At 48.4% G+C, this 26,695-nt stretch overlaps 1 protein-coding gene across 3 annotated transcripts in view; it reads right to left on the bottom strand.

Annotated features, from left to right (window-relative positions):
• HOOK3 (hook microtubule tethering protein 3) overlaps positions 1 to 26,695 on the bottom strand; it is a 1,904,471-nt gene that overhangs the window by 1,461,055 nt on the left and 416,721 nt on the right. For 2 of the 3 annotated variants that reach the window (XM_069626410.1, XM_069626409.1), the window contains exon 7: positions 14,834 to 14,896. In XM_069626410.1, the coding sequence (XP_069482511.1) occupies positions 14,834 to 14,896 (63 nt within the window). Of the gene's footprint in view, positions 1 to 14,833; positions 14,913 to 26,695 lie in introns of all 3 variants that reach the window. The other variant, XM_069626411.1, reaches the window with a different exon arrangement.

Genomic DNA, 26,695 nt, shown 5'->3' with positions numbered 1-26,695 from the left:
ATTGGATCATCAATGTGGTGAGACAGCACAGCGAGCTAGGCGCTCGCCCCTGAAATCTGTGCGCCACCTGCTTTGGCAGGCTCAGATCCCGGCAGGGTCAACTCAGCCTTTCATCCTTCCAAGGTCGATAAATTGAGTACCACTGTGGGATAATAATGTCTTCTGTTATTTCAGTGCTTTCAGACCTATGGGTGTGTAGCACTATATTAGAATTACATTATTATTATTAAAATGGCTTACACGCCTGGTGCAGCCAAAACTAAAGTATAGCTGCCACCAGTCTACTCGCTAAAACCTGTTTAGGGGGATACAATCACATAGGGCAGAAATGGGAAGTATGAGAGGCACTCCTTGTACTGGGCCCTTTAGAGGAGGCCCAATAGAGAAGTCACTATGACAAAATGGTCAGTGATGCAAAAAAAAAAAAAACGCATGACGGGGGTTGGGGGATGGGGGCGTCGGGGGGGTGTGGGGGTGGGGTATGGTGCTGTGGAGAGCAAACGCCGAAGGCCCCAAAAAGTGGCCATAGCAATCCCAAAACGGGAATTCTGACTTAACACTGTTCAATTGTAGTAAGCACTAAATGATCGGATATGCGTTTTTTCTTGATGTAATGCTTTACCAAGAAAACATTCCATTTTTTGTTTCAAGGGCATTTATTTCCTTTTTAATTGGTCTGGTAGTCATGCTTATATAGCACAAAGCACAGACAGGTAATGAATTACATGAAATACTTAAGTGATCTGTCTCCAATGTGTTTTTAAACACTGTGCTCACAAGCGAACATACTGAGGTTTCGGTCCGACCATCCAAGTTAAGGGCCCGAGTGCAGAAATGTACCTTACCTGTGCAGCACCGACCAGGCCACACAGGGTTACTGAAAGCCACAGTCCGTTTTCAATGTTGATGACTGTAACGTCATCAACATGAAAACGGACTAAGGAACAACAACACTGTGCAGCCCGGTGCGGCGCAGGAGAGGGCATTTATTTTTTTTGGTTTTGAAAAATATGCACAATTAGCACTGTGTAGGAAACCACATGGGTGCGAAGCTGAGTGGGAAGGGACCCTGGCTGCTCAGGCAGCTTGGCACATGGACTTGTACCATAACAGCCACGTTCAGAGCCTCCCGATTGGCTGGCAGCCTCCTTCAGGGAGCAAATGAACATTCAATATATGGACAAAGCTCTGTTGATGTCTATGTTCCCCAGAGTGTCTTGTACCCTTGAAATTGCATTTAGAAAGCTGTGTCGTAGGTTACTTGCTTAAATGCAAAGACAGGCTGTTAGTGAGAATGTTCAGTTCTGTGCCAACTACCTTCAACGTTAGAGACCCCAGCTCTGTTGCTAGACTCTGGACTTTAATTTTTCAACTTTTGAGTGAGTGTGACTTTTTATCACACTCATGTATTTTCTCAGACTAGGATTTTTCTGATTCTACTGTTTTATGAAGTCTGGTAAACTCCATAGGCATCTGCATTTTGCATAGTGACACACAGCACCCTCTGCAGTGCCACCAAGGAGTCCTGTGAACTCCTTTTAAGGTTTAAATACATTTTCATGTGAGAACAACAGTTCCCAAGAATAGTAGGATGGCTTTTGTCTTACTTACCTTTTTTGAGTGGGTCCAGCACACACCACACTTTATGGGGTGCTGGGGGATGTTACATTGTTACACTGACTGACTTAAATGGCTGGTGGCAGTGGTTACTTTTTACTACCTTTGGTTCAGGGTACTAGCAGGCTGATTTCTCAGCTGCAGTACAGCACCCATGGGTGACATTTTTTTCCAAAATGGCCCCAGTCTTTTTTCAACATTTTTCATTTATCAGTTCCTTCTGGGCTTTTACTTTATCGTTTAGACTAGGTTTGAGTCCTTTATGTGTTTTGCCAACCCCGCCCAGGCTCCAGGGTGTCTGGAAGGAAGGCAGCGAGGGCGGAGCCCAAAACTCTGCCGTCCTTTTTCTGTATGAATGCCTGGCTGCAACCAGTTCAAACTGGGCTGCTGGCTGTCCTGCAGGACAGCCACCCCCGCAGGTGACCGACAGCTGCATGACTGAATGAATGAATGAATGAAATTCTGCATAAAAGGCAAGGATTTTGAGAATACAGATAGAGTCGTCCACTGGAACAAGACATCCGAAGAGGACAAGAAGAGACGCCAGCAGCACCTTCCAGGACCACGAAAGCACCAGTGAAACTTTGCAGCTCTGCTGACCCCGTTCACGTCGACAGGAAGTTCCGCCAAGACGACTTCCTCTCTTAGGCTGGTGGGACCAACTAGCCCCGAGACCCGCTTCATTTTGGCTCAACCAGTGACTTGCTGCGACCCTCCTGGACTTCAATATCCCAATACCTATGGTACCTGGACCATCTTCGTGTGCATCGTCTTCCGAGGAAAGCATCTGGCTGAAACTTCACAGGCATCTGTGGGGTCCAACAGAAGCAGGCATTCTTCATCAAAAGTCCCGTCACCAGAGTTCAGGACCGAGTGACTGAGGAAAATCGAACCAGAGATATTGGTTCCTCCTTGGCGCCGAAAAAGACGCCAAAACCACAAAGAGCTTCTGAAGTGAGTGGGATCCATTGCTGCAGAGTCCCTCTCCAGAGTGCTGCCGCAGAAGACTGCCAAATATCCCCCCCCCCTTTCGTCACCACAACCAAGGAATAGGAATCGGAGTCCGCATCACTGCATCAGGAAGGAAGCCAGCTAGAAAATCATCATCATTAAGGTACTGTGGGGCTTGGGCAGTAATTACCTTGTGCCATTTTCGGTGCTTCCTGGTTTGGGAAGGGCTGTTCTCACCCATCTACAGTTGACCTCAACTCACTTGTCCAGGCCTTGAGGCTTGTGCACTATCAGGTAGGCTCCTCTTGAGCTCCTGGAATCATTCAACAACTATTGACTCTGTGATTAACTTTTCCACTGAAGAACTGCATCATAACTAGAACTATCCACTTGACTTTGGTTATCCTGGTTCACTAAAGGCGCCTCTTCTCAACCCTATTGGCTTTGACAGTGCTGGTTATCGCCCTTGAGACCCATGATCTCGCGGGAATGCGCAGAAACTATTGCCCATGCAATAGTGGGAGCAAAAATGTATTATAGTTGTAGTCTACTGTTGGGCATTAGTCCGCATGAATTACACAGGCTACAAGTTGTACAGAACTGGGCAGTTAGATTTGTTTTAGGAATACCGAGGCAAAGCCATGTATCCGAGGCAAGGCGCTCTCTTCGCTGGCTCCCCATCGAATGAAGGATCAAATTTAGAGTCCTTGTAATAACTAACTTTTAAATGCAAGCTCCAAATTATGCCTTCCTATTTGGAGTGTTATATTAAGGACAAAACCAGTACAAGAGCATTGAGGTCTAGTAAACAAAACCTGATGATACAACCCAGATGTAAAACCTCAAAAGCTCCTTTTCTCTGGAACCGGCTGCCTGAACGAACGCGCAGCCATAAAACTCTTCAGGTCTTTAAGACTTGAAAACCCGTTTTTCTTAAAGCTACAATCTATTCGGACCCCATTTCATCAACCAAAATAGATCCATCTGGCTAGCCACTGCTGCCTGGCCATATTTGGCCGGCCGTTCTATGTATGTTTTTGTTCCATGTATCCACGCTTTCATGCCTGCGGGTCTATAGTGCGCATTATAAATCAAATGTAATGGTTCCGCCACAGGTTTTAAATTGTGCAACACTTATCTGCTGGGAAACAGACTACCTACATCCTTCTGAGAGAAAAGACTATTTTAACAGTTGCTAAAGTGTGTTCTAACTCAAACTTTCCCTCTCAAATTCAATGTGTAAAGGTGATACATATGGGATACATTGCTCACCGTAATAGTGTTTCTGATGCTTGCATCTGCTTAGATTCACGTGTTATGCATAAGCCGACATCTAGTGGAAGCTGCAGAGTATTACAGTTGTTTTCGGAACTCGAAAGGGACATCGACAGGGCGTGCCAGTAATACTATCCATAGTGTGACGTCCACTGTACCCATGGTCATTCACGCGTCAAGGTCCCTCAGATTGTTTCTGACATGAGGTAGCATGAAGTGTAGCGTGAGTACAGGTGTATCCAAGCAGATATATTTATATATTTATGATAAGCTCCTATAAACATCCATGCACCTTCTCTCCAAGGGGAGGAAGGGTGGGCGCATGTGAATCTAAGCAGATACAAGCATCTGAAATACGGTTACGGTGAGTAATGTATCCCTTCTGAGGCTTGTGGAATCTGCTTAGATCACATGCTATGCATAGATTAGCAAGCAGTGTTAGGAGAAGGTGGTGGGTTTTGAGAAGGTCCAGCGGCAAATAGATGTTTTAGAACTGCTTGTCCCACCTGTGTATTTGCTTTAGAATGAGTGTCAATGCATTACTGCTGAGTGAAACTATGTACTGAGCTCCATGTAGCCACTTTGCAAATGGTGTCTAGGGGGACATTGTCGATAAAAGCCAAAGTAGCTCCAGTACCCCTTGTAGAGTGAGCTTTTGGTGTGAAAGGCAGAGTCTTGCATGATAATAAGTAACAGTGCTGTATGCATCCGACTATCCGCCTGGAAATGACATTTTTAGAAATGCAGTCTCCTTCTCTGCCTGGTGCTACGGAGACAAACAGTTGGTCTGTTTTCCTAAGGGGTCTGGTCTTTTTTTTACATAGTAAAGAACTGCCTCCTTACATCTAGTGCATGCAGTTTTTTCTCAGCCGAGCTTGTAGGGTACTAGAAGAAGGCCGGTAGCTCAATGGATTGGTTTACATTGAAAGAATTTCGGTGAAAATCTAGGGTGTGTACGTAAAACCAATTTGTCCTTGTGTATGACAAAGAAAGGATCCTGCACTGACAATGCTTGCAATTCACCAACTCTTCTTATGGAAGTAATAGCCACTAAGAACGCAGTCTTGTATGTCAGGTGTTTAAGACTTGACTTATGCATAGGCTCAAATGTGGGTCCCATGAGCTTTGCGAGTACTACATCAAGATCCCAGCCTGGTGGCGGGTTTGAAATTGGAGGGTGGAGTCTCTTTACTCCCTCCATGAACGCCTTAATGACTGGAACTTTCCACCACGATACCTTACTTTTGAGAGGTGGTGTAAGCTGATAAAGCCGCCAGGTGCACCTTTATAGAGTTGAATACAAACCCTGAGTCTAACAAGTGGAGCATATAGTTCAGAATTTGGGATGGAGTACATTCTATGGGGTTCATTTGTTTAGACTAGCACCAAATTACAAATCTCCTCCACTTGTCGAAATAAGAGTGTCTGGTGTTTGGTTTACGTGCCTCCTTGAGGATATCCATACACCTCTGTGGTAGATTTAGATGTCCAAACTCTATGACCTCAGGAGCCATGCTGCCAAGTTCATTGAGTGAGGTTGAGGGTGGACGGTTATTCCCCCTTGTTGGATCAGCAGATTGGTCTGGCACAGGAGTTTGATGGGATCGCACAGCCAGTTTGCAAAGATGTGGATACCATGGCTGTCTTGCTCACATGGGAGCAACTAGGATGAGCGTCATCTGTTCCCTGTGAATCTTGTTCACCACCCTGCTCATTAGAGAAGTTGGGGTGGGGGGGCGTAAGCACATTTCCCTGACCAGCTCATCCATAGGGCGTTACCCTTGGAGTCTGGCTGGGGAAACCTGGTCGCGAAATCTGGCCGTTGCTTGTTTTCTCTTGTAGCGAACAAGTCTAGCGTGGGGTAAGCCCACTAAGAAAATGTGTGGTCTACGACATTTGAGTCTAGTTGCCACTCGTGTTCTTCTGGTACGGGATCACTGCTTAGAGAGTCTGCTAGAGTGTTGTGTTGTGTTCCCCTGAACATGTTGGGAAGATGGGAACATCCCCCATCTGAGTACCCATTTGCATATTTTCTGTGCTAGTTTGGACAGATTTGGAGAATGTGTGCCCCCCTGCTTGTTGATTTAGAACATTGCAGTGGTGCGGTTGGTTCGAATTTGTACCAACTACTTTGTCAAGTAAGCTTCGAATGCTTGAAGCGCTTTGAATACAGCAAGAAGTTCCAACAGGTTGATGTGGTTCTGTGCTGTGATGCTAGTCCACAGACCATGATGATGATGGTGGTGATGTGCCCCCCACCCAGAGAGTGATGCAGCTGTCGTATCGATCGCTTGCACTGCCAGATCGTGGAAGGGTTTTCCCTTCAACAGGTTCTGCTTTGTCCACCAGCGTAGGTTCTCTACTAGTGTTGGCGAAACGACCACTAGATCATCCCACTGATCGCTTGCCCGAGACCATCGTTTCGCCAACCACACCTGCATTGGGCGCATGCGCAAACGTGCGTGTGGGACCAGGTAAATGCACGATGCCATCATGGCTAGCAAACGCATGGCTTTGCATACGCTTATCTGGCAACCGGCTTGATAATGAGGTATTTGCAGTAGCATGTTTTGATCTCTTTCCCTTGATGGAAAGACTAACACTGCTTCCGTGTTTATGACCAATCCTAGGAAATGTTTGGTTGTGCTTGCACAAGGCTTGATTTTTTTCTCATTTATTCAGAAACCCAATTGCAAGAGAAGGTTTATGGTTCTTTGTGTGTTTTGCCTGCAAAGATGGGGTGATTCCCCCGTAATCAGCCAGTCTTCCAGGTATGGGTACACTGGGATTGCATCCCTGCACAGGTACGCTGCCACCACCGCCAGTAACTTGGTGAATACCCTAGGAGCAGACGCTATTCCGAAGGGCAGTACCTTGAATTGGTAGTGCTGGTTTGTTATCTATAAACACTAGGGTTTTCTGTGCACTGGGAACATTGAAATATGAAAATAGGTATCTTTCATATCCAGTGTTGCCATGTAGTCCCCCCGCTTTCTTACTTCCTGTAGTGTTATCATGCAGAATATTTGTGGCTTTACATAAGTGTTTGCGGGGCGTAAGTCTAATACTGGGCGCATAGTAAGATTTTTTTTTTTGGTACAAGGAAGTAAGTTGAATAAATACCCTTGTTTATCTCAATCGCTGGGACGATTTCTATGGTATCCGTGAGTAACAGCGCTACGACCTCTTTGAGAAGGACAAGTTCTTCCCTCGTGGTTGTTCTTTGTCACGGGGGATGGTTGTGGAATTAGCTCCACGCAATACCCCGCAAATCCCCTCCCCCCCCGCTACGGCCGATAGCACCCATTTGTCTGTGTTGACCTGAATCGATTTGTGATTGCTTAGGAGGTGTAGATCCACCTCTGGAAATGGAGGACCTACCCCTGCCACGAGATCGACGCTGGCCTCTCTGGAACCCCTGCAAGGCTTGTCCCTGGTTGTTACCCCAGGATGAGCCCTGACTTGGTCCATAACTTTAACCTCTTTGTGAGCATTGACCACAAAATCGATGAAACTTGCTTCTGCCTCTTTGGCCTGGTGTCTTATTCTTTAGCTGGCCTAGCGATTAAAAGTATCATACTCCTCCTTTGTGGATTTTAATGCACCCTCCACGGCATTTCCAAACAAGACGTTGGGTTCTACCGGCATGTTGAGGAGCGTTGCCTGCGTTTCATGTTTGAAACCAGACTGGCGTAGTAATGCATGCCGTTAAATGACGGTACCTCCGGCAATGATCCTGCTCGCATTGTCTGCGGCATCTAGGTTGTTTTGTAAGATACAGCTGGAGACTGCCTTGCTGTCTGCTGCTACTAAGGCCAGTTGCGATTTGAAGGGTTCAGGAGCTGAAGCTTTTAGAGTTGCCACCTCGTCCCACTTGTGGCAGTTGTAGCTTGCCAGTAGTGTTGTGGTGGTCGCAATCCTCGTTTGAAAGGCTGCTGAAGTGGCCACCTTTCTCCCTCCCCAGAGCGTACAGTTTCTTACTTTCCTTATGGGGGCGGTGCTTCCAATGAGGCTAAAGGTGTTCCGGCCCTCTTTCGAGTTGTGGTTACCACAAGAGAGTCCGTTTTTAGCTGGCCCCTGATGGAAAGTGGGTCCGATGGTGCAGGACGGAAGAGTTTAACACGTGGGTTGACTGCCGCATTTGGTTCAGTGTCTCCAGAGAACGTTGTATTCTCCTTTGGATGGACTGAAGGATTGGAATAAATTGGGTGGTGGCTTTCCTGTCCCCCAATATATCTTCCACAAAATCTTTATCCAGCTGAGTCTCTTGGGTCTGAATTTGAAAGTGCTCAGCGGCCTTCATGAGCATATCGTTATACAGTGGTTGATTGTCAACTGGCGAGTCTGCCACTGGTGCGTCTTGGTTAACTGGAGAGGGTAAGTTGTACACATCTTCTTCCTCATCATCATAATAATAATGGCCTGTTTCTTGAATCGTATCATTGTCCTCAGTTTCTGTATTTAGATCATATAGGTCACTATGGACTGGGTCCACCCGAGGTGAAATAGGAAGGGTGTCAGGACGTGGCCTCTTAGCTGGGGTCTGGAAGGACAAAGCATCAGTAGTTGGTGGCGTGATTTTGACATTTTGGATAGCTTGGGGGTTCTTCTCAAAGAAGTTAGCCATAAATGTCATTCTTGTCATAACCCCGTCAATGTCTTCAGCAGTCCATGTTGCTGAACTTGGTATGAATCCAGGGTATTGAGGTGTAGACTGGCCCATGTTTTTCAAGACCTCTGTTAAGGTCCCTTCCTCCTGGGACACAGTATTTCTCTGTGAGTTGTGCTGGATTTCTCCTTGTGAGTGTGACTCTTGGAGGAATGTTTTTTCAAACTTGTAGCCTTAAAGGGACTTTCAGGGACATGCTTTTGCATTAAATATGCTATTTGAGTTTTTGGTGCCTTTGGCTGTTTTCGACGTGGAGTGTCAAATACCTGTGGTGAAGCGGACCGAAGCCTCATCTTCCAACATCCGGCGTTCGGCAGAGGGTTTGGACACGGTGTCGGTTTTGTCTTTCGACTTTGGGGGCCTGTCATTTGGCGATCGGGACTGAGTGCGCCCAGGGGACAGGGATTCTGTGGACCTCTCCCTTGACGCCGTGTGTGGGCGTTTGGTCGAAGTTGGCGTCGTATCCTGGCCCTTGGCTATGTGTTCAGTGTGGGGAGTAGTGTTAGTGCCACTGCCGCCGGGTGTCGTCCGCATAACAGAGCCGCCAGCCTGTCTATTGGGGTCGGGAGCTTGCACTTGGGAATCGAACGGTTCCCCGTCGCATTCCCCGTCCCAAGACACCGCAATGCTTCCATCACTGTAGGTTCCCTCCATGTCCATGGCGGCCTTGGCCTGCATGGCGTGATGGGCACAGCGTTTTGTCTTTTGGTCTTTGAGCGTTTTAGGCTTTAAGAGCTTACAGGCTCGACAATGGCCCTCGTCGTGGTCCGTGCTAGACAAAGATTGCACACCCGGTGCTTGTCTACCCAGGGTAACTTATTACAACTAGGGCAACATTTAAATGGAGTGTTGTCCATAGTTATAAGAAATGGCAGCTAGGCGAGAAAAGAGACAGTAAAGGGAACTATGCATTCTTCAATGTACACCCCCCCACCCCCACTCCCTACTGTTTGGGCAGAGGCCTGGTGCAGCCTTCCAAGGCTGAAGGGGTCCGTCGAATCAGGACTTTGTGCGATGTTTGTCCTTTCCACCGCCGAAGATGTTGTCGAAAGTCAGTGTAGTGAAAGGATAGAAAGAGTAACTAACTCTAATTTAACAATCAATGGCCGAATAGAACTCCGCGACTAAGCGTCCGTCAACAATGCCAGAAAAAAACAATCTGAGGGACATCGACGCGTGAAGGACCATGGGTACAGTGGATGTCACACTAGGGATCGTATTACTGGCACGCCCTGTCGACGTCCCTTTTCGAGTTTCGAAGACAACTGTAATACTCTGCAGCTTCCATTAGATTTCGGCCCATGCACAGCATGTGATCCAAGCAGATACCACAAATCTCAGAAATAAGATTACTGACCTTTATTGATGTCACTCCGTGTGCTGGAACTGCATAGCATAGAAAGAAATGACTCACCTGCATTTTCGATTCTTATATTAATTTAAATCCATCTTGCAGTGAATCTTCTTGTTAGTTGCTGCCTATTTAGTTTGATTGATTTGCCTTGTGTATATATAAATACATATTTTAATATAACTCCAAGTGTGTGCTTACTTGGATCCTCGTGTTTACTGATTTCAGTGAACTGCTCTACAGCTCACATTACCGCTCCTAAGATAAGCCTGGCTGCTCAGCAACTCTACCGACTTGTGTAGTACAGACCTATATTAAGAGTTGGGTCCCTAATACCAAGAGAGCAGTCTTGTGAAGTCCCACACCAGTTGGACTTTAGAAAGGCTTGCCCAACAGGGAGATTATGTTCTACTACATTTGGTATGTACCAATGCTTGAGGATACTTTCATTCTGTTCAAGAGAGGGAGAAGGTAATAACCCACGTAAAGCTCCCATGTACCTATTTTTAGCTATTAAAAGTGACTGTTCCGTTGGACATCTGTAGGGTTGCTTGTGGGCATCTACTCCGCTGAACTCTGTCAATCAGTGATACAATGCCTCCAATGGATGCACAACCACAATACTAGACAATGTGAAATGCACAATCAATTGCAGTGACAGCAACCACCTTTCTGCTCCGGCACATTTTGGTCTAACATTTTCGAAGACATTATGCTGAATATGAGTTTACAAAAATAGGAAAGCTTTTGTCGTCCTTCAGGTATACAGAACTTTAGAGTTTTTGGTGACTTCTAGCTTCACCTTTCGTCAGGATCAATCTCTGTTTCTGGACAGCAAATATCTTGCATCAAAGTCTCTGACTTTAGGATCTAATGAAAACGCACAAGGGGCTTCTCGCAGATATATTTTCTTTTAATCCAGTTAAGATTCTTTTGCCTTAAGTAGCACATTTTCAATGTACAGCTCTGTTATTCTATTGCCCAGTTCTACAACTACAAGGTTAAAACTCATCTTTGATTTGGTTGCCATCAGTACTCCTGCACTGAGCTGGTGGTGTTTAAAACTTTCAACACACAAAGTACTATTTCACTAGTTTATTCACCTACCTTTATGGCTTTCCCAACAGGAAATGCATCTTTGGTGCAATGATCTCGGTTAGCTTGTCTATGCCGATTTCTTGCTGCAACGTCTGATAAACTGTCTCTCGGCTTCACTTAACTATGTCAGAGTTTTAGCGCATAATCTTTGGAGTGGCTGAACCACAACTCCCACAAGACAATTTTCTACAGTTCACTGGATTTTGTAGGTGCCACTGCACTACTTCTGTGGAGTGACTGAATGTTAGGCAAGATTGTATGTAGTAAACCCTGTGGGAGACTACACCAGCCTTGTCCTCTTGGCAATAGGTAACCCAACCTTTGGTATAGGCTTGTACTTCACAAGTGGTAGTGTGGCTGAGCAGCCAGGCTAAACTCAAGAGGGGTCAATGTGAGCTGTAGGGTTGTAACAGTTTCACAGTGACAAGTATTCAAACAACACATACTGGAGGTTTCTTGATTACATATTTATTAATTAAACAGTCTGTTTTAAAAATAAGACTTCTTTAGACGGGAGCAATTGGCAACAATAAAACTGCACTTCAAAATACACCCCTTCAGTTCAATAAATAAGTAGATACCCTTTTGGAATGGCACACATTTTCCTACACCCTGAGGTGACTTCAATTGCTAGGACACTGTGGACATGAATATATCACTTTTCACACTTAAATGGTAATACTGAGGTTGTGGCAAAAAGGAAAAGGTTAGGGAAGCAAACCAAGGTTAACACGTTTCTCAACCAGGTAAGCACTTTTGAACCCCCCAATGCAAAGTAGATTAACCCTTTCCCAGCTATACAAGTAAGGTATGTATGACTTTTTGGAGGGATAGTTAAAACACAAAGTCAGCAAGAAGTTAGGAGAGTCTTCAGGGAGCCAGGACAGCCAATGTGAATTGAGCAAAGTCTAGGGGAGCAGAGTCACTTCTTGAAGGCAAGTAAAAGTCATGCACAATGTTAAAGAGTTTTGTTGTAAAAGAAATCACTGTAAGGCACAAGGTACTGTGAACCAAGAGGTAAGTACCCCTTAGTTCACAGTACCTTAGGCCTGAAGAAATGGTTCCAGCTGGCTTTTGTTCCCGTTGTAGTTGCTGCAGATCCTGTTCCTGGGCCTCAGTCGTGAGGACAAGATGGAAGAGACGTATTGCGACTCCTGCACTAAGATTTGAAGGTCGGCGGCAGCAATGGGCACAATTCAGATGAGCGGCACTTCGTGGTCTCAGCTACTCGCAAATAGCACCACCGCGGTATTTGGACACCTTGTGGACTTTCCTTGCGTCCAGGGTCCAGCACTCTGTTGAGGTGGCTCAGGCTTGGTCAGCCCTGCTTCGAGGGAGTCCGGAGCACCTTCCTGGAGCTCGGGACCGGCTTAAAAACAATGCACTCGATTCTGGTGTTCCTGTACCCTTGCACTTCTCCCTAACACTGAACCAGAACACCCAGAATATTTTTGGTTTCATCTCCCAGTTCTCCTTCTGTGTGCTTCTAGCATACCCATTCAGGGTCTCTGTTCTCTTCAGACCTTCAATCTCACATCCCCAGATTCTCTGCCCACTCAGTCTGCGTCATCTCTCATCTTCACTCTTTGGATTTGTACACAGGGCTTTCTCTGTTGCTCACTTCTACACTGGAAGCCTTTGGGGAATGGCTTCACAACTTATGTTCCCACCTCTTCGAACATAAGCTCATGCTAACCTGTCTGCGATTCTGTATTCTGGATTTTGATAGCATTTGTAGAACCTGTTGCGGACTGGCATCCTCATCTGTATCCATCAGCATTTCTACAGCCTCTTGCTGGCTCGATGCTTACCCAGTTTGGGAAACCCCCTGCATGCCTCATGACAAAATACAGTAGTACATCTTAACGGTTAAATATCACTATACATGATTGGAGGTTCAACATCAAGGGCCTAATAAAGATTATTTTCAAGGCACAATTTTACATGTCAGTGAGCACAACGAAAGACATTGTGAGCAGTATGGATAGATCTAATTGAATACGCTACACAGGAGTATTAGAGTCAATGGGATGTTGGAGTCACAGATTTCATTGGAACGGAAGTGTAACTCAGCAGCTGCTGTACAACCTTTAATGGGCGCAAGAACGAGTTGAGGCTAACCAGAGGTTATCAGAAGGTCCTTCAAAGGGGAAATGGCAATGCGAGTTGACCAGAAAAATTATCCAGAAAAGAGATCATGGCAGTCTCATGGGCTCTATTAAGATTCCATAGAATTCCTGCTACTGGTGATACGAAAAAGAGCATATGGAAAGGACCACATGATGATTATGTTCAAAAGCCACATACAACAAAAGAGAAGCCACTGAACTCTAGCAAAGATCCAAACTCTGGAGAGATTGAAACAAGCTCCTTGTGACCATTCATGAGAATGCAGCCACTTTGCTACCTTTGAGCCAAAAAACTCAGAGCTTGTGTTATTGCATTATATGAATAATAATATTCTTATATAGCCTTCATGCCATATTCTTTCAGCATCTCATCTACGGACTGTAATAGCAGGTGTTATTACACAATTTAAAGGGTACTCGATTTGTTGACATGAGAACGACGAAAAGCTAAGTCGGCACTGCAACAGGATTAGAACTTGCGAAATGCAGACTGCCCTCACCTCAGAAACCAGTGCTTTACTCTGCCTTTCAACTAAAGGACCAGCACTCGGGCTGTTACTTAAAGGCAATAACATACTGCAAGTACAGTTCACACTATGCATATATAATGGGGACTTGCAGCTTGGGTGCTCCCAATACCAAAGATCAGTGTACAAAGTGCTGGCTGCAGAGGGTTTCAGTCAGAGTTTTCATTTTTCTTGGGAAGATTGAATTAATCAGCGTCATGGCAAAGTCACAGCCCATCCAAACCACAGTAAAATTTACACAGGGACAAACTTTCCAACAAGAGCAATTGGCTTTGGTGCCCTGAAATTCATGAGCAGACGATACATACAGAGACCAAGCAGTTTAACCATCACACATGCTCCTAAACACAATCATGCTGTGAACAACTTTGTCTGCAGCCACTGCAACCCATAACCAGCAGAGCCTGAAAGTAGAGCAATATGCTAAGAGGTTGTGGTGGCTTGGGTGGAGTGGGGCTGTTAAACTGGCACCTTCTGTTTGTGCTTGGGTAGAACAGGCTGGACCCGACATGTTCTGATGGTATATGGGTACATATGACTCGCATAGGGATGTGAGGTTGAAGTTTGAATTTGTCAATGATACTTGGGCGTATCAGACTTCCCCTGGATATATTAAGGCAGAGCATGGCATTTACATGTACTGATGACCCATTAGCACATTTTGCAGATCTTGCAAGCGCAGGACTTTCTTCACAAACTGCAAATATTGGAAGATTCTACCACTCTTATCTTGGACTACACTTTCTTTTTGGCTGGAATTTTTATTAACCTTGAAAACAAACTTATGTAAATGCTATGGTTTCGTTTTCAGATGAGCGGATTAACCTCTCAGACCCATAGCTTGCCTGGATTTTGTAAATCAATGATGTGGTAAAGAAAAATCATTCCTGTGTTTTGGGAAATCAACAGTGCATTCCTTTGATACAGAGTGTGGTGGTGGTGAAAAACAAGCATTTCCCCCCAGAAATAACATACAAGACAAGATGGAAACAAATACAGAAGGTACACAAAGCAAAATTGCAAATGTAGAAACAGTCTTAACATTAGCGAACAAGCAGATAATTGAACAGTTAATAATAAAAAGTTGATATCAATTATAAAATATACAAAACTAGACGAATTGTGGGACCCTTTACAAACATAATTATGTGTTTTATTTGCAATGCAGCATGTTCATAAAGCAAAACAGTAAAGTGAAATAAAGAACGCAACGTACCTGCCGGTCAAGGTCAACATAAGCATCATTCGCAACAGAGACTGGAATTTCTTTACTCATCAACTGCAATTAGATTACACTGGATTAGGAAAAGCAAAAGAAAACCCGTTTGTATATGACAATGCTAAGTTTTCATGTACAACAGGTTATCAATACATATTTTGCAAGGTTTTAATTACCATGGCCAGCAATATAAAGGCTTATACTAGAAGTGTGGATATTCTATTATTATGAACAAGTTATGAAATATTGGGCAACGTTGCCTTACAATTCTAAGGTATACATTTAAAGTGTGGTTAACCTTCCAACCTTTGTTATGGCCACTCAACAAGGAAACCGTTCCTTACCTGTAAGCAACAATTACATAGGGTTTTTGACGTGAATTCAGACAATCAGTATCCTACACGGTCTGCAAGTTATCTAACGCAAGTTGAAGTCATGTTGACACTACCAGTACTGAATTAAGACCTGCTCTCTGTCTTTATGCAACACCACTTTTGGAGTCTCACCCCTAGCGTTTCCAAGGGTTAAACAAATAAAACTGGTCTGTCGTGGCTCAGTGTTACGAAAGATTTATCTTTTTGCAACTTCCCCTCCATAGTTCCTATGAACCCCCATGCCTTTTGCTCCGTTTTTAAACCTTGAAGGGAAGTAAAGCATTCTGCAGCACTTAACTTGCATTTTTGCTCATTGTTATGGGAAAACTGGTCAGTCCTTCAGACTATCAGTACTGAGAAACTGTTTCCCTTTGAAATTCGTGTACTGTTTAACATACATTCAACAGCTTTATTCAGCATATAACCTTTAGCATAAATTCAATTTTAACAATTTATACAAGAGAAAATACAATCAATTAGATGAACAAGTTACTTCTTACCTTGTAACGTTCTTTCGACGGGATGTTCCTCCGACGTATTCCTCATCTTAGATATATCCTTCCAGCTCTGCTGGCCTCGGAAAAATTTTTCTCCAGAGGGCGCTGCGCGTCGACGTCCCTCGAGTCGATGACCCTCGACAGCCGCCGTATCGACGCTCGACGTCATCCTGCCTATAAAGGCCGCGCGCAGCGTCCGTTGCTCAGTTCCGTTTTGTAGCCCACAGTATTACTGTCTGGACTAGACTAATCACCCTGAAGGAGCGTAAGCTGCAACAACAAGGGAAGTAAAACTGCGGGGATGGATGGGAGGGTCGATGAGGAATACGTCGGAGGAACATCCCGTCGAAAGAACGTTACAAGGTAAGAAGTAACTTGTTCTTCGAAGGGATTGTGTCCTCCGACGTATTCCTCATCTTAGATAGGCTCCCATAGCAGTATTCTATATTCGGAGGAGGGAGTACTGACTTCACGCTGTCTTCTATTGGTGAATAGAATGCAGTACAGCCCTTCCAAACCTAGTCTCTTGACTAGAGGAGGAATCCAGATTGTAAAAACGTGTAAAGGTATGGACAGACGACCATGTAGCGGCCGCACATATGTCTTTAATCGGCACGCCTCTTTTGAGGGCCGATGAAGCTGCAATACCTCTGGTCGAATGTGCCCAAAGGTTTTGAGTGGGCTCTTTCCCTGCCAGTTTATAACATTCCAGAATGGCTAGAATGATCCATCTGGAAATGGTCTGCTTAGTTATTGGTAACCCCAGCTTGTGACCTGCGTAGCCTACAAACAGCTGGTCTGCCTGTCTTATCCTGGCTAGTCTACTAATGTAAAAACTTAAAACCCTCCTAGGGTCTAGTCTGTGTAACCTCTCTTCCTCTTTCCCCGGGTGAGGAGGAGGATAGAAAGATGGTAGGGTAATCTTCTGAGAGATATGGAATTCAGAGACTACTTTTGGGAGGAAATTAGGCTTCACTTGCAGGACAACTTTGTCTTTGTGAAAGATTGTATGAGGGGGTTTACAAGAAAGAGCTTGTAATTCGCTCACCCTTCTAGCAGATGTAAGTGCTATTAATAAAACAGTCTTAAGGGTAAGGAATCTTAACGAACAAGAATGGAGAGGTTCGAAAGGTGTCCCCATCAGGAAAGTTAATACTAAGTTTAAATCCCATAGGGGAACTTGGAATGGTCTTGGGGGATAAACATTGGTTAACCCCTTTAGAAACTGTATTACCAAGGGTAATTTGAAATAGGATGGTTCCTCCGCAGTACGCTTAAAGATAGATAGCGCTGCGAGATAGCCCTTAATGGTGCCAACTTGAAGGCCTGAATTTGCCAAATATAGTAGGAAGGACAAAACCATTGGTGTACCACATGAAAATGGGTCGATATTCTGTTCTCTACACCAGCTGCAAAATCTGTTCCAACGGCAGCGGTATAAAGACTTTGTTGCTGGCCTCCTTGCCGAAAGCAACACCTCCATAACATCATCAGGGAGGTCCCAATCCTTGTACCTCAGCCGTTCAGAAGCCAAGCGTGAAGGTTGAGGGTTTTGATGTCTGGATGGAGAACCTGACCTCCCTTCTGTGAGAGTAGGTTCTCTCTGAGAGGAAGTCGAAATGGAGGGCAGATGGACAAGTCTAGAAGGTCCGGGTACCACGTTCTCCTGGCCCAATCCGGGGCAATTAGGATCATGGTTCGCCGGAATCTTCTCAACCTCCTGATCATTTGAGGAATGACAGGGACCGGTGGGAACGCGTACAGAAGCGGAAACTCCCAGTCCACTATGAACGCGTCTCCCAGAGCTCCTCTCGGAGGAAATTCCCTTGAGCAGAACAGGTCGCATTTCCTGTTTAGGCTGGTGGCGAACAGATCTACCTGAGGGGTTCCCCAAAGGGCGAAGATCTCTTGAAGGACTTCCTGAGCTAGCTCCCACTCGTGGGAGACTGTTCTGCCTGCTCAGAGCGTCCGCTGTCAAGTTCTTCTCTCCGGCTAGGTGAACTGCCGATAGAGAGATTCCTTCTTGGATTGCCCAAAACCAGAGCTGCATCGCCTCTCTGCACAGGGGTAGTGATCCTACGCCTCCTCTTTTGTTGAGGTAATGCATGGCCACCGTGTTGTCCGTCATTATCAGGACGTTCTTCCCTTGTACAACTGGCAGGAAAGCCTTCAACGCAAGTTTGATGGCTCTCAGCTCTAACAGGTTGATGTGTAGTCTGGACTCCGATGGAGACCAACGACCGCTGATGGTCAAGTCGTTGGCGTGGGCTCCCCACCCCGTGAGTGAGGCATCCGTGACTACTGTTATCTCCGGCCAGGGTTGCCAAAACTGTTCTCCTTTCAGAATGTTCTCCTGACGGGCCCACCACTGAAGGTCTCGAGCCACCCTGCCGGGAACCTGAAGAAGATCTGTCATTCTCCCTGAGAATTGTGACGACTGAGTCCTCAGTGCCCACTGGAGGGATCTCATTCTCAGGCGAGCCTCTGGCACAAGGAAAATGCAGGATGCCATGAGGCCTAGCAACCTCAAAAAGTCGAAAGCTGGGAGACGTTGGGCAAGTTGGAACTTGGTAACCATCTGTAGAATATCTTGAGCCCTCACCTCTGGTGGCGAGGCTTTTCCCAGGGAAGTATCCAGGATCGCTCCTATGAACTGGAGTCTCTGCGATGGTATCATTTGAGACTTCTTTAAATTGAGGGAGAAGCCCAGCTTGTGAAGGGAGTAGCATACGTGATTTAGCTGGATCTGAGCTTGCTCCGGAGAAACAGCCCTGATCAGCCAATCGTCCAGGTAGGGGTAGACGTGAATCCCTTCCCTCCTTAGACTTGCCGCCACTACCGACATTAACTTGGTGAAGACCCTCGGGGCGGAGGTCAGCCCAAAAGGCAGTACTCGAAATTGATAGTGAGAGTTGCCAATTGCGAACCTCAGGTATTTCCTGTGTTTGAGATGGATAGGCACATGGAAATAAGCGTCCTGAAGGTCCAGAGATACCAACCAGTCCTGAAACTGAAGGGCCTGGAGGATCTGAGAAAGAGTGACCATCTTGAATTTGTCTTTCCTGAGGAATTTGTTCAATTCTCTCAAGTCCAAGATGGGTCTCAGTCCTCCGTCTTTCTTTGGAATGAGAAAGTAAGGGGAGTACCAGCCCTTGTTCCTCTCCGCTACAGGTACCGGTTCTATGGCACCTTTCTCTAGCAGGTCTATAATTTCCTGCAAGAGGAGCGGATCTGGAGCTTTCTGAGAGCTGATCCCCGGTGGATGACTCTGAGGTATACGTAGGAAAGGTAGGCAGTAACCTTGGGCAACTGTTTCCAATGCCCAAGCATCTGACGTGATAGCCTGCCATTCCGCCAGATGTTGAGTCAACCTGCCTCCTACAGGTGTCCTGTGAGGGAAGTCCTCAGAGTGGTTTTGGGGCGGCTGATGCAGATGCTGATGGTAAAGAGGCACCTGCTGTTGCTGCGGCTTTAGAATATCTACCCCGTCCACCTCGGGTAGTTCTTCTTTGACCCCTTTGAGCCGGTCGTCCTCTACCTCTTCCGAATGAGGAGTAGAAGCGAAAGGACTTGCCCCTCGCAGAGGTTCCTGTGGGACGAAAAGGAGTCTGACGGATTGCAGCTCCTAGGGATTTTGCTGCTGCTTTTGAAGTTTGCAGTTTCTCTAAACTGTCATCCGCCTTTTTCCCGAACAAAGAAGAGCCATCAAATGGCATGTTCAAGAGCCTGGCTTGCACATCTGGGGCAAAACCCGACTTTCTCAACCAAGCGAACCGCCTGGTTGATGTACTTGCCGCCATTGCTCTGCTGATACTGTCAGCCGAATCAATGCCCGTCTGGAGGGATTCGCACATAGCATCTTTACCGTCCTGTATAATATTCAGGAACGCATCCCTTTCTTCTCCCTCCGAGATGCAGTCAGCCGCTGTAGAAGCACACTCCCAAAGTGTATGGCTGAACCTAGCAAGGGTGCAAGTAGCATTAACAGACTTTAACGCCATGCTACATGCTGAAAAGACTTTCTTAGCCATAGCATCATATTTTTTATCGTCCCTGTCCTGTGGGACAGTAGGATAAGCCGTCTTGACGTCGGTAGAGGATGCTGCTTGTACCACCAGACTTTCTGGGGATGGATGTTTAGACAAGAACTCTGGGTCTGTGGAAGATACCCTATACTTTGCAGACAGTTTTTTATTTACTGCTGGTATTACATCTGGGGTTTCCCAGTTTGTCATGATCTTTCTCTGAAGAGCTTTATGAAAGGGCACCACTGGATCCTCTTGTGGGCCTTTGTCAAGAATATCCGTGAGGTCATCTTGCTGGAAAGATTGTGAAGGTGTAGACCACCCCATGAACTCTGTAATTCTGGCCATTAAGGCTCTGTAGGGGGTTTCAGCATGCTCCCCCGGGTCTGGTTTAGCAAAATCCACCTCAGGGGAAGTGTCTAAACCACTTGCCTCATGTAAAGAATCATGAAGATCCTTTAATCTGCGCTCTTCAGAGGAAAATTCCTCTCTAACTGGGGTTACAGGTCCCTGTAACTCAAATGTGTCTTGTTCTGACAAATCACCCTCTTCTAAAATTGAGGATATAGTTCTCAATTGTTCTGAACTAATAAAGGGAGTAAATCCCATTTCCAAGGCAGAGGGTGCTGAACTTGTCATTATTGGCCTCGAAAGCGTCGATGTCGTCGACGTCGAAGGCTTCGAGCGTGGCGTCGAAAACAGAGGTGGAGGCCTCGAGGACCTCGACAGAATTGGAATTTTACTCGACAATATCGACGCCATCGACGTCGAGGGCCTGGGAATCGTCACTGGATGTGTGGTCACCGTGACTTTTCTCGGCGTCGACGCCGGTGTCGAGGCCGGCGTCGAGTCGACAGACCTGTGTGTCGAAGGTTCCTTCGACAACGGCGTCGAAGACCTCGACGTCGACGGAACCTTCGAGGAAGGTTTGGAGGTCATAGTCCTACTCGAGGGTTCGAGACGCGCTCGAGAGGTTTCTTTCGCCGGGTACTGCGACTCGCGGCGTTTTTGACCTTTGGGTCTTTCGACCAGAGCATCGCTCTCGGCAGTCTTCGAGGGGGTCGAGGCCGCTTTCTTGAAGACGCTCATCATGTTTTTTCTGAACTCCTCCCATTCAGCCCGGGAACTATGTTTCGTGGGGCAAGGGATTCTTTTTGGCGAAACAGAGGAAGAGGAAGACGGAGAAGGGGATCTTCGACGTCTCCTCTTCGAGTGTTTCGATCTCGAGGAGTGATGAGACCCACTCCGAGATCTGGAGCGTGAATGGTGACTTCGTCGAAGAGGAAGAAGCTTTAAAAGTCTTACCTTTCTCCAGCTTCCCCCTACGCTCCTTCAGGGCCTTAGCTGTCATGGACATACAGTCCTCGCACTCCGAACAATGGTGTTCGGCTCCCAAGCACCACAGACAATTTCTGTGAGGATCGGTCAACGACATCTTTTTCCCACAATCTCGACATTTTTTGAAGCCGGATCGAGGGGTTGTCGGTTCCGACGAGGAAGCCATCGAGTACGATTCGAATAACTCGAAGTAAATAGTACTAAGAACTGAGCAACGGTATTCCGAGGCACCGAGTAGCGCGGAAAAACGGAACTGAGCAACGGACGCTGCGCGCGGCCTTTATAGGCAGGATGACGTCGAGCGTCGATACGGCGGCTGTCGAGGGTCATCGACTCGAGGGACGTAGACGCGCAGCGCCCTCTGGAGAAACAATTTTCAGAGGCCAGCAGAGCTGGAAGGATATATCTAAGATGAGGAATACGTCGGAGGACACAATCCCTTTGAAATACAGTGTTAAAAAGGAATATAATAAAGAGCATATAATCGAACAATCAAATTAACCGTGCAAGTCCTAAAACAACAATCAAAAATTGTATTGCAAGTTCATCCAATATCACTTTTATGAGGAGAGCATGCTTGCAGCCTCTTTATTAAAAACACTTCCCATGCGTCTCTGCCTTAATAGCAAGGCTCGATGCACATAACGTGCAGATGAAAAGGAACAAGTTACTTACCTGTAACTGTTGTTCTCCAGCATGGATTCACATGCTCATGAATATTCCCAGTCGTCAGGCTGGGAATCCTCGGTAAAGAAAAAACCAGTATCAGTTTCGTTTCTGATCTGTCTTTCGTAGTAGTAACCAATCACTGATCTCTGCGTCATACTGACCACAGCCAATGACTGCCCTCTACCTAAGCCCCGCCTCTGGCAGCCATCTTCAGATTTGGTAGCACGTGAAGTGGCAGTATGACCAAGTGAAGAGCCGCAGAGGGGTAGGTGGGAGGGTTCGCATGTGAATCCATGCCAGACCCATGCTGGAGAACAACAGTTACAGGTAAGTAACTTGTTCCTTCTCCAGCATGGGGTCTGGCATGGATTCACATGCTCATGAATAAAGAATACATAGCAGTACACACATGCACAACCACGGGAGGTGGCAAAGGCTCAACATTAAGCATTACATCAAACTCAACATTAAGCTATTCTTACCTCCTCACCAGGCTCACCTTAGGCGAACAGGTTGCGCAGCACTGCTTGGCCGACCCTGGACTCCTCCCTGGAATCCCGATCGACACAGTAGAATTTCGTGAAGGTGTGCGTCGACCTCCACGTAGCAGCCCTGCAGATGTCCAGCAAGGGCACACCAGATAGGAACGCCGTGGTAGCTGCGATCGCTCTGGTGGAATGGGCTCTCGGACGGCCAGGCAGCGGTCGGTTTGCCAACCGATGACAGTACATGATACATCCGGAGAGCCATCTGGAAATGGAAGCCTTCGAGAGAGCCTTCCCCTGATTGACAGGTCCAAAGTTCACAAAGAGTTGTGATGTCTTCCGAAAACACTTTGTGCGGTCCACGTAGAACTTCAGCGCTCTAGCCACATCCAGCGAGTGCAAAGTCCTTTCAGCCGGCGACGAAGGCGACGGGAAGAAAACAGGCAACACCAAGGGTTCGTTGAGGTGGAAGTCCGACGGCACCTTGGGCATGAAGGAGGGGTGCGTCCTGAGCACCACCCTCGTGTCGTGAAAAGTCAAGTACGGGGCCTTGCAGGAAAGGGCCTGGATCTCTCCCACCCGTCGTGCGGAGGTGATGGCCACAAGAAACGCTGTTTTCCACGACAAGAACTTCAACGGAGCCGAGTGCAGAGGCTCGAACGGAGGTCCCATGAGCTTGGTCAGCACCACGTTGAGCTCCCACGCCGGGGCCGGAGCCTTCACCGGCGGGAACGATCTGAACAGTCCCTTCATGAACTCTTTCACCAGACGACGATACCACAAAGACATCCGCCCCGTGGTTCTGGTGTATCGGGAGATCGCAGCAAGATGAATCTTGATGGACGCGTGCGCCAGTCCAGCTTTGGCCAGCGTCAGTAGGTACGGCAGTATTTGGGGAGCCGTAATCCGTAGAGGGTTAATCTTATGTGCGTGGTACCAGACAGAGAACCTCTTCCATTTGTGTCCGTAGCATTTAAGAGTTGAGGACGCCCTGGCCTTTGCAAGAACCTCTCTGCAGTCGGCCGGTATGTCGTATCCTCCAAACTCTAACGCTGCAGGAGCCAGGCCTGCAAGTTCAGCGACTTCGGGTCGTGATGGAGGATAGCGCCTCCTTCCCTGGAGAGAAGATCCGCGTCCACTGGCAGCTTGATTGACGGGGACGCTGACAAGTCCAGAAGGTCCGGCAACCATATCTGCCTCGGCCACGCAGGTGCGACGAGGATCATCCTGCACTGTGACCTCTTGAGCTGGTTGATGAGCCGGATCAGCAATGGTAATGGAGGGAACGCGTATAGAAACAGGCCCTCCCAGGGGAACGAGAAAGCATCGCCCATGCTCCTCGGCTGGGGAAACCTGCTGGCGAACCTCCGGCACTTGGAGTTCGTCGCCGTCGCTAACAGATCGATCTGGGGTGTGCCCCACCGTCGGAAGAGGCGGTCCACTAGATCCTGTCTTAGTTCCCACTCGTGGCACGAGCGCAGCTCCCTGCTGAGTGAGTCGGCGGTGGTGTTTTTTATCCCTGCCAGATGAAACGGCACCAGAAACATCCCTTGGGCGACGGCCCAATGCCACAGATCCTGCGCCTCCCTGGACAGGGCTGGGGACCTGGTTCCGCCCTGTTTCCTGATGTAGAACATGGTGGTGGTGTTGTCGGTGAAGATCCTCACCACCTTGCCCTTGAGGGACGGAAGAAAGGACCTGCGGGCCCAAAACACTGCACGGAGCTCCAGGACGTTGATATGGAGGGACTTCTCCGTCGGGAGCCAAAGGCCTCTCGCGTGCGGTGTGCGCTCCCCACCCCCTTCCAGGGAGGCATCCATGGTCACTGTCTCCTGGTGGCCGGGGGTCTGGAAGTCCATGCCCGCCGTCAGATGCGCACGGGTGCCCCACCACCGGATCGCTCGGCGGAAACTCTCGTCGAATGTGATCCTCTCCTCGAAGCTGCCCGTTGTCTGGATCCAGCGCGCATCCAGGAACTCCTGCAACGGGCGCATCCGGAGCCTGCACAGGCGGATGAGGTAAATGCAAGAAGACATCATTCCGAGGAGGGACTTGATGGACCTCACTCTGGCCGCGTCCGCAACCAGCATCCGCTGCACCTTGCCCAAGATGGCCCTCGTCCTTTCCTCCGACGGAGAGGCCAGAAGCGACACTGTGTCGAGCTTCGCTCCCAGAAACAGTGTCTCTTGCGTGGGCACCAGGTGGGACTTGGCGTAGTTTATGGAGAATCCCAGGTCCGTGAGAAGTTGGACGGTCCTTGCCGTGTGCTCCACGGCGAGCTCCTTCGTCTTCGCTCGGATGAGCCAGTCGTCCAGGTAGGGGTAGACGTGGATCCCCTCTCGGCGCAGCTGCGCCGCCACCGGTGCGAGGCACTTGGTGTACACCCTGGGTGCCGACCTCAATCCGAAGGGAAGGGCTCTGAACTGATAGTGACGCCCTTGGACCACGAACCTAAGAAACTTCCGGTGTCCCTTTAGGATGGGAATATGGAAGTAGGCATCCTCCAAATCCAACGACGACAGGAAATCGCCCTCCTCCAGCTGACCCAGGACGTGTTGGAGGGTGACCATCCGGAACTTCTGTGCCTTGATGAATTTGTTCAGTCGTCATAGGTCCAGGATGGGACGCCATCCTCCCGTCTTCTTCACGAGGAAGTATCTTGAGTAAACTCCAGAGCCCCGAAGCCTCTTTGGGACGAGCTCGATGGTGCCCTTCTTGAGCATCGCCTTTACCTCCAAGAGAAGTTGAGGGACGTGATGTTCTTTCCTGGCCACAGGGGGGACGCGCGGGCACCTCTTTAGAAACTCGAGCGCGTGACCCTGGGCTAGGGCGTCCAGCACCCAACGGTCGGTGGAGATGGACTCCCACACGCTGACGAAGCTCGCCAGCCGGCCTCCCACCGGGGTGCTTCGGTGGGGGCCCGACCCCACGGCCGGTTCAGTCCTGCTTCGACGAGGCTTTGCCACCTTGTCCTCCTTGGTGACGACGGCGGGGTCCGCCTGACTTGCCTCGTCCCCTGTAAGCTTCCTGCGACGACGAACGGGCCGCTTGACGGTAGGTGGAAAATCCGCCGCCGGAACCTTTGGAGGCACCCTGTTTGCCTCTGCCGCTCCGAAAGGGCGGCCGCCGTTGCTGGAGAACCCCAAGAGCCCGGGCCGTCTCCGTGTCTGCCTTGATGGCTTGAAGGGAATCGTCCACTATTTTACCAAACAGGTTGTTTCCGTCGAACGGCATGTCCAAGACTCTGGTCTGCACGTCCTGACGGAAGGCAGTAGCTTTGAGCCATCCAGGCCGCCTAAGGCACACGCCGTTGCCCAACTGGCGAAATCCAGTGTCGGCGATGTCCGTCGCAATCGTAATGGCGTGGTCCGAAGCCACCTCTCCTTCCTGCAAGATCTCTAGGACTTCCGCCCTCTTGTCGTCCGGTAGGAAGTCCAGCAGGGGGCCCAGTTTGTACCACAACTCCCTGTCGTAGCGGGCTACGATAGCCAAGGCGTTGGCCGCCTTAATCGTCGTCGCTGCAGACCAGATGACTCTGCGTCCCATCGTATCTAACTTCTTTCCCTCGCCGTCGGGCGGGGAGGTCGACGTAGAGGCCACAACCCCCCCGCTTTCTTCCTGGCCGCCGCGTAGACGACCGAGTCCGGGGTTGGCTGTGCCCTAAGGCACAAGGGGGCCGCGTCCGAGACCCGGTACTTCTTCTCGTACCGATCCCTTCTAGCCGGCGTCGTGGATGGGTTCTTGAGGAGGGCGAGGCCCTCATCCAAAATATCGTCGAGTAGAGGTACAGAGAGGACCGTCTTCCTCTTGGCCTCGCGCCGTTGATAAAGGAAACCTTCCTTCTTCTCTTCCGGGCAGAGCTGGAAAAGCTCGGATGCCCTGGCGATCATGGAGTGAAACGATCCAATCTCGTCGGGCGGGGAAGCCCGGGTGGGAGGGGACGACGGCAGATCCTCGTCGTAAACCTCGTCGTCCGTACCCGTCGCGGCCGTGTCAGTCCCTGCATCATCCCCACGAGTCGTGGACGGGGAGGAGGGCTAGACAGGGCGCGATGGCTGAAAAGGAGGTGGAGGATGAATCCTTCTCTTAGGGGGAGGGCTCCCAGAAGGGCCTGGCTCCGGTTCCCCCGTCGGGAGCGGTTCCTCCGCTGGTGGTAACACCAGTCTCGTCCTTATCTCCGAGCATAAGGACTGTATAGCCAACAAAATGGCCGCCGAGTTGTCTTGTGGCACTGGTCGAGGGGAGTCCGACGGGCGGTCACGGGCCCCGTCGGCACCCTCGACGTTATCGTCGTCTCCTACGTCGGGGTCCCTCCCGACGGGCTGGTCTTCTTCCACGCCAACGCCGTGGCTTAAGACTTCGATCAGACCATGATATATGCAATATCCGCAGCCTCATTCGTACGTACAGAGAAAGCTCATAAGGGGGTTGAATTTCATCCAAAAGGCTCAGCAAGTTTCCCATCATTTTA

This window comes from Ambystoma mexicanum, chromosome 6p (assembly GCF_040938575.1).
Source record: "Ambystoma mexicanum isolate Mex_15411 chromosome 6p, UKY_AmexF1_1, whole genome shotgun sequence".
In the NCBI taxonomy this organism is placed as follows: domain Eukaryota; kingdom Metazoa; phylum Chordata; class Amphibia; order Caudata; family Ambystomatidae; genus Ambystoma; species Ambystoma mexicanum.
Note: the sequence above shows the minus strand (reverse complement) of the source record. Positions and strands in the feature narration are given on the sequence as shown.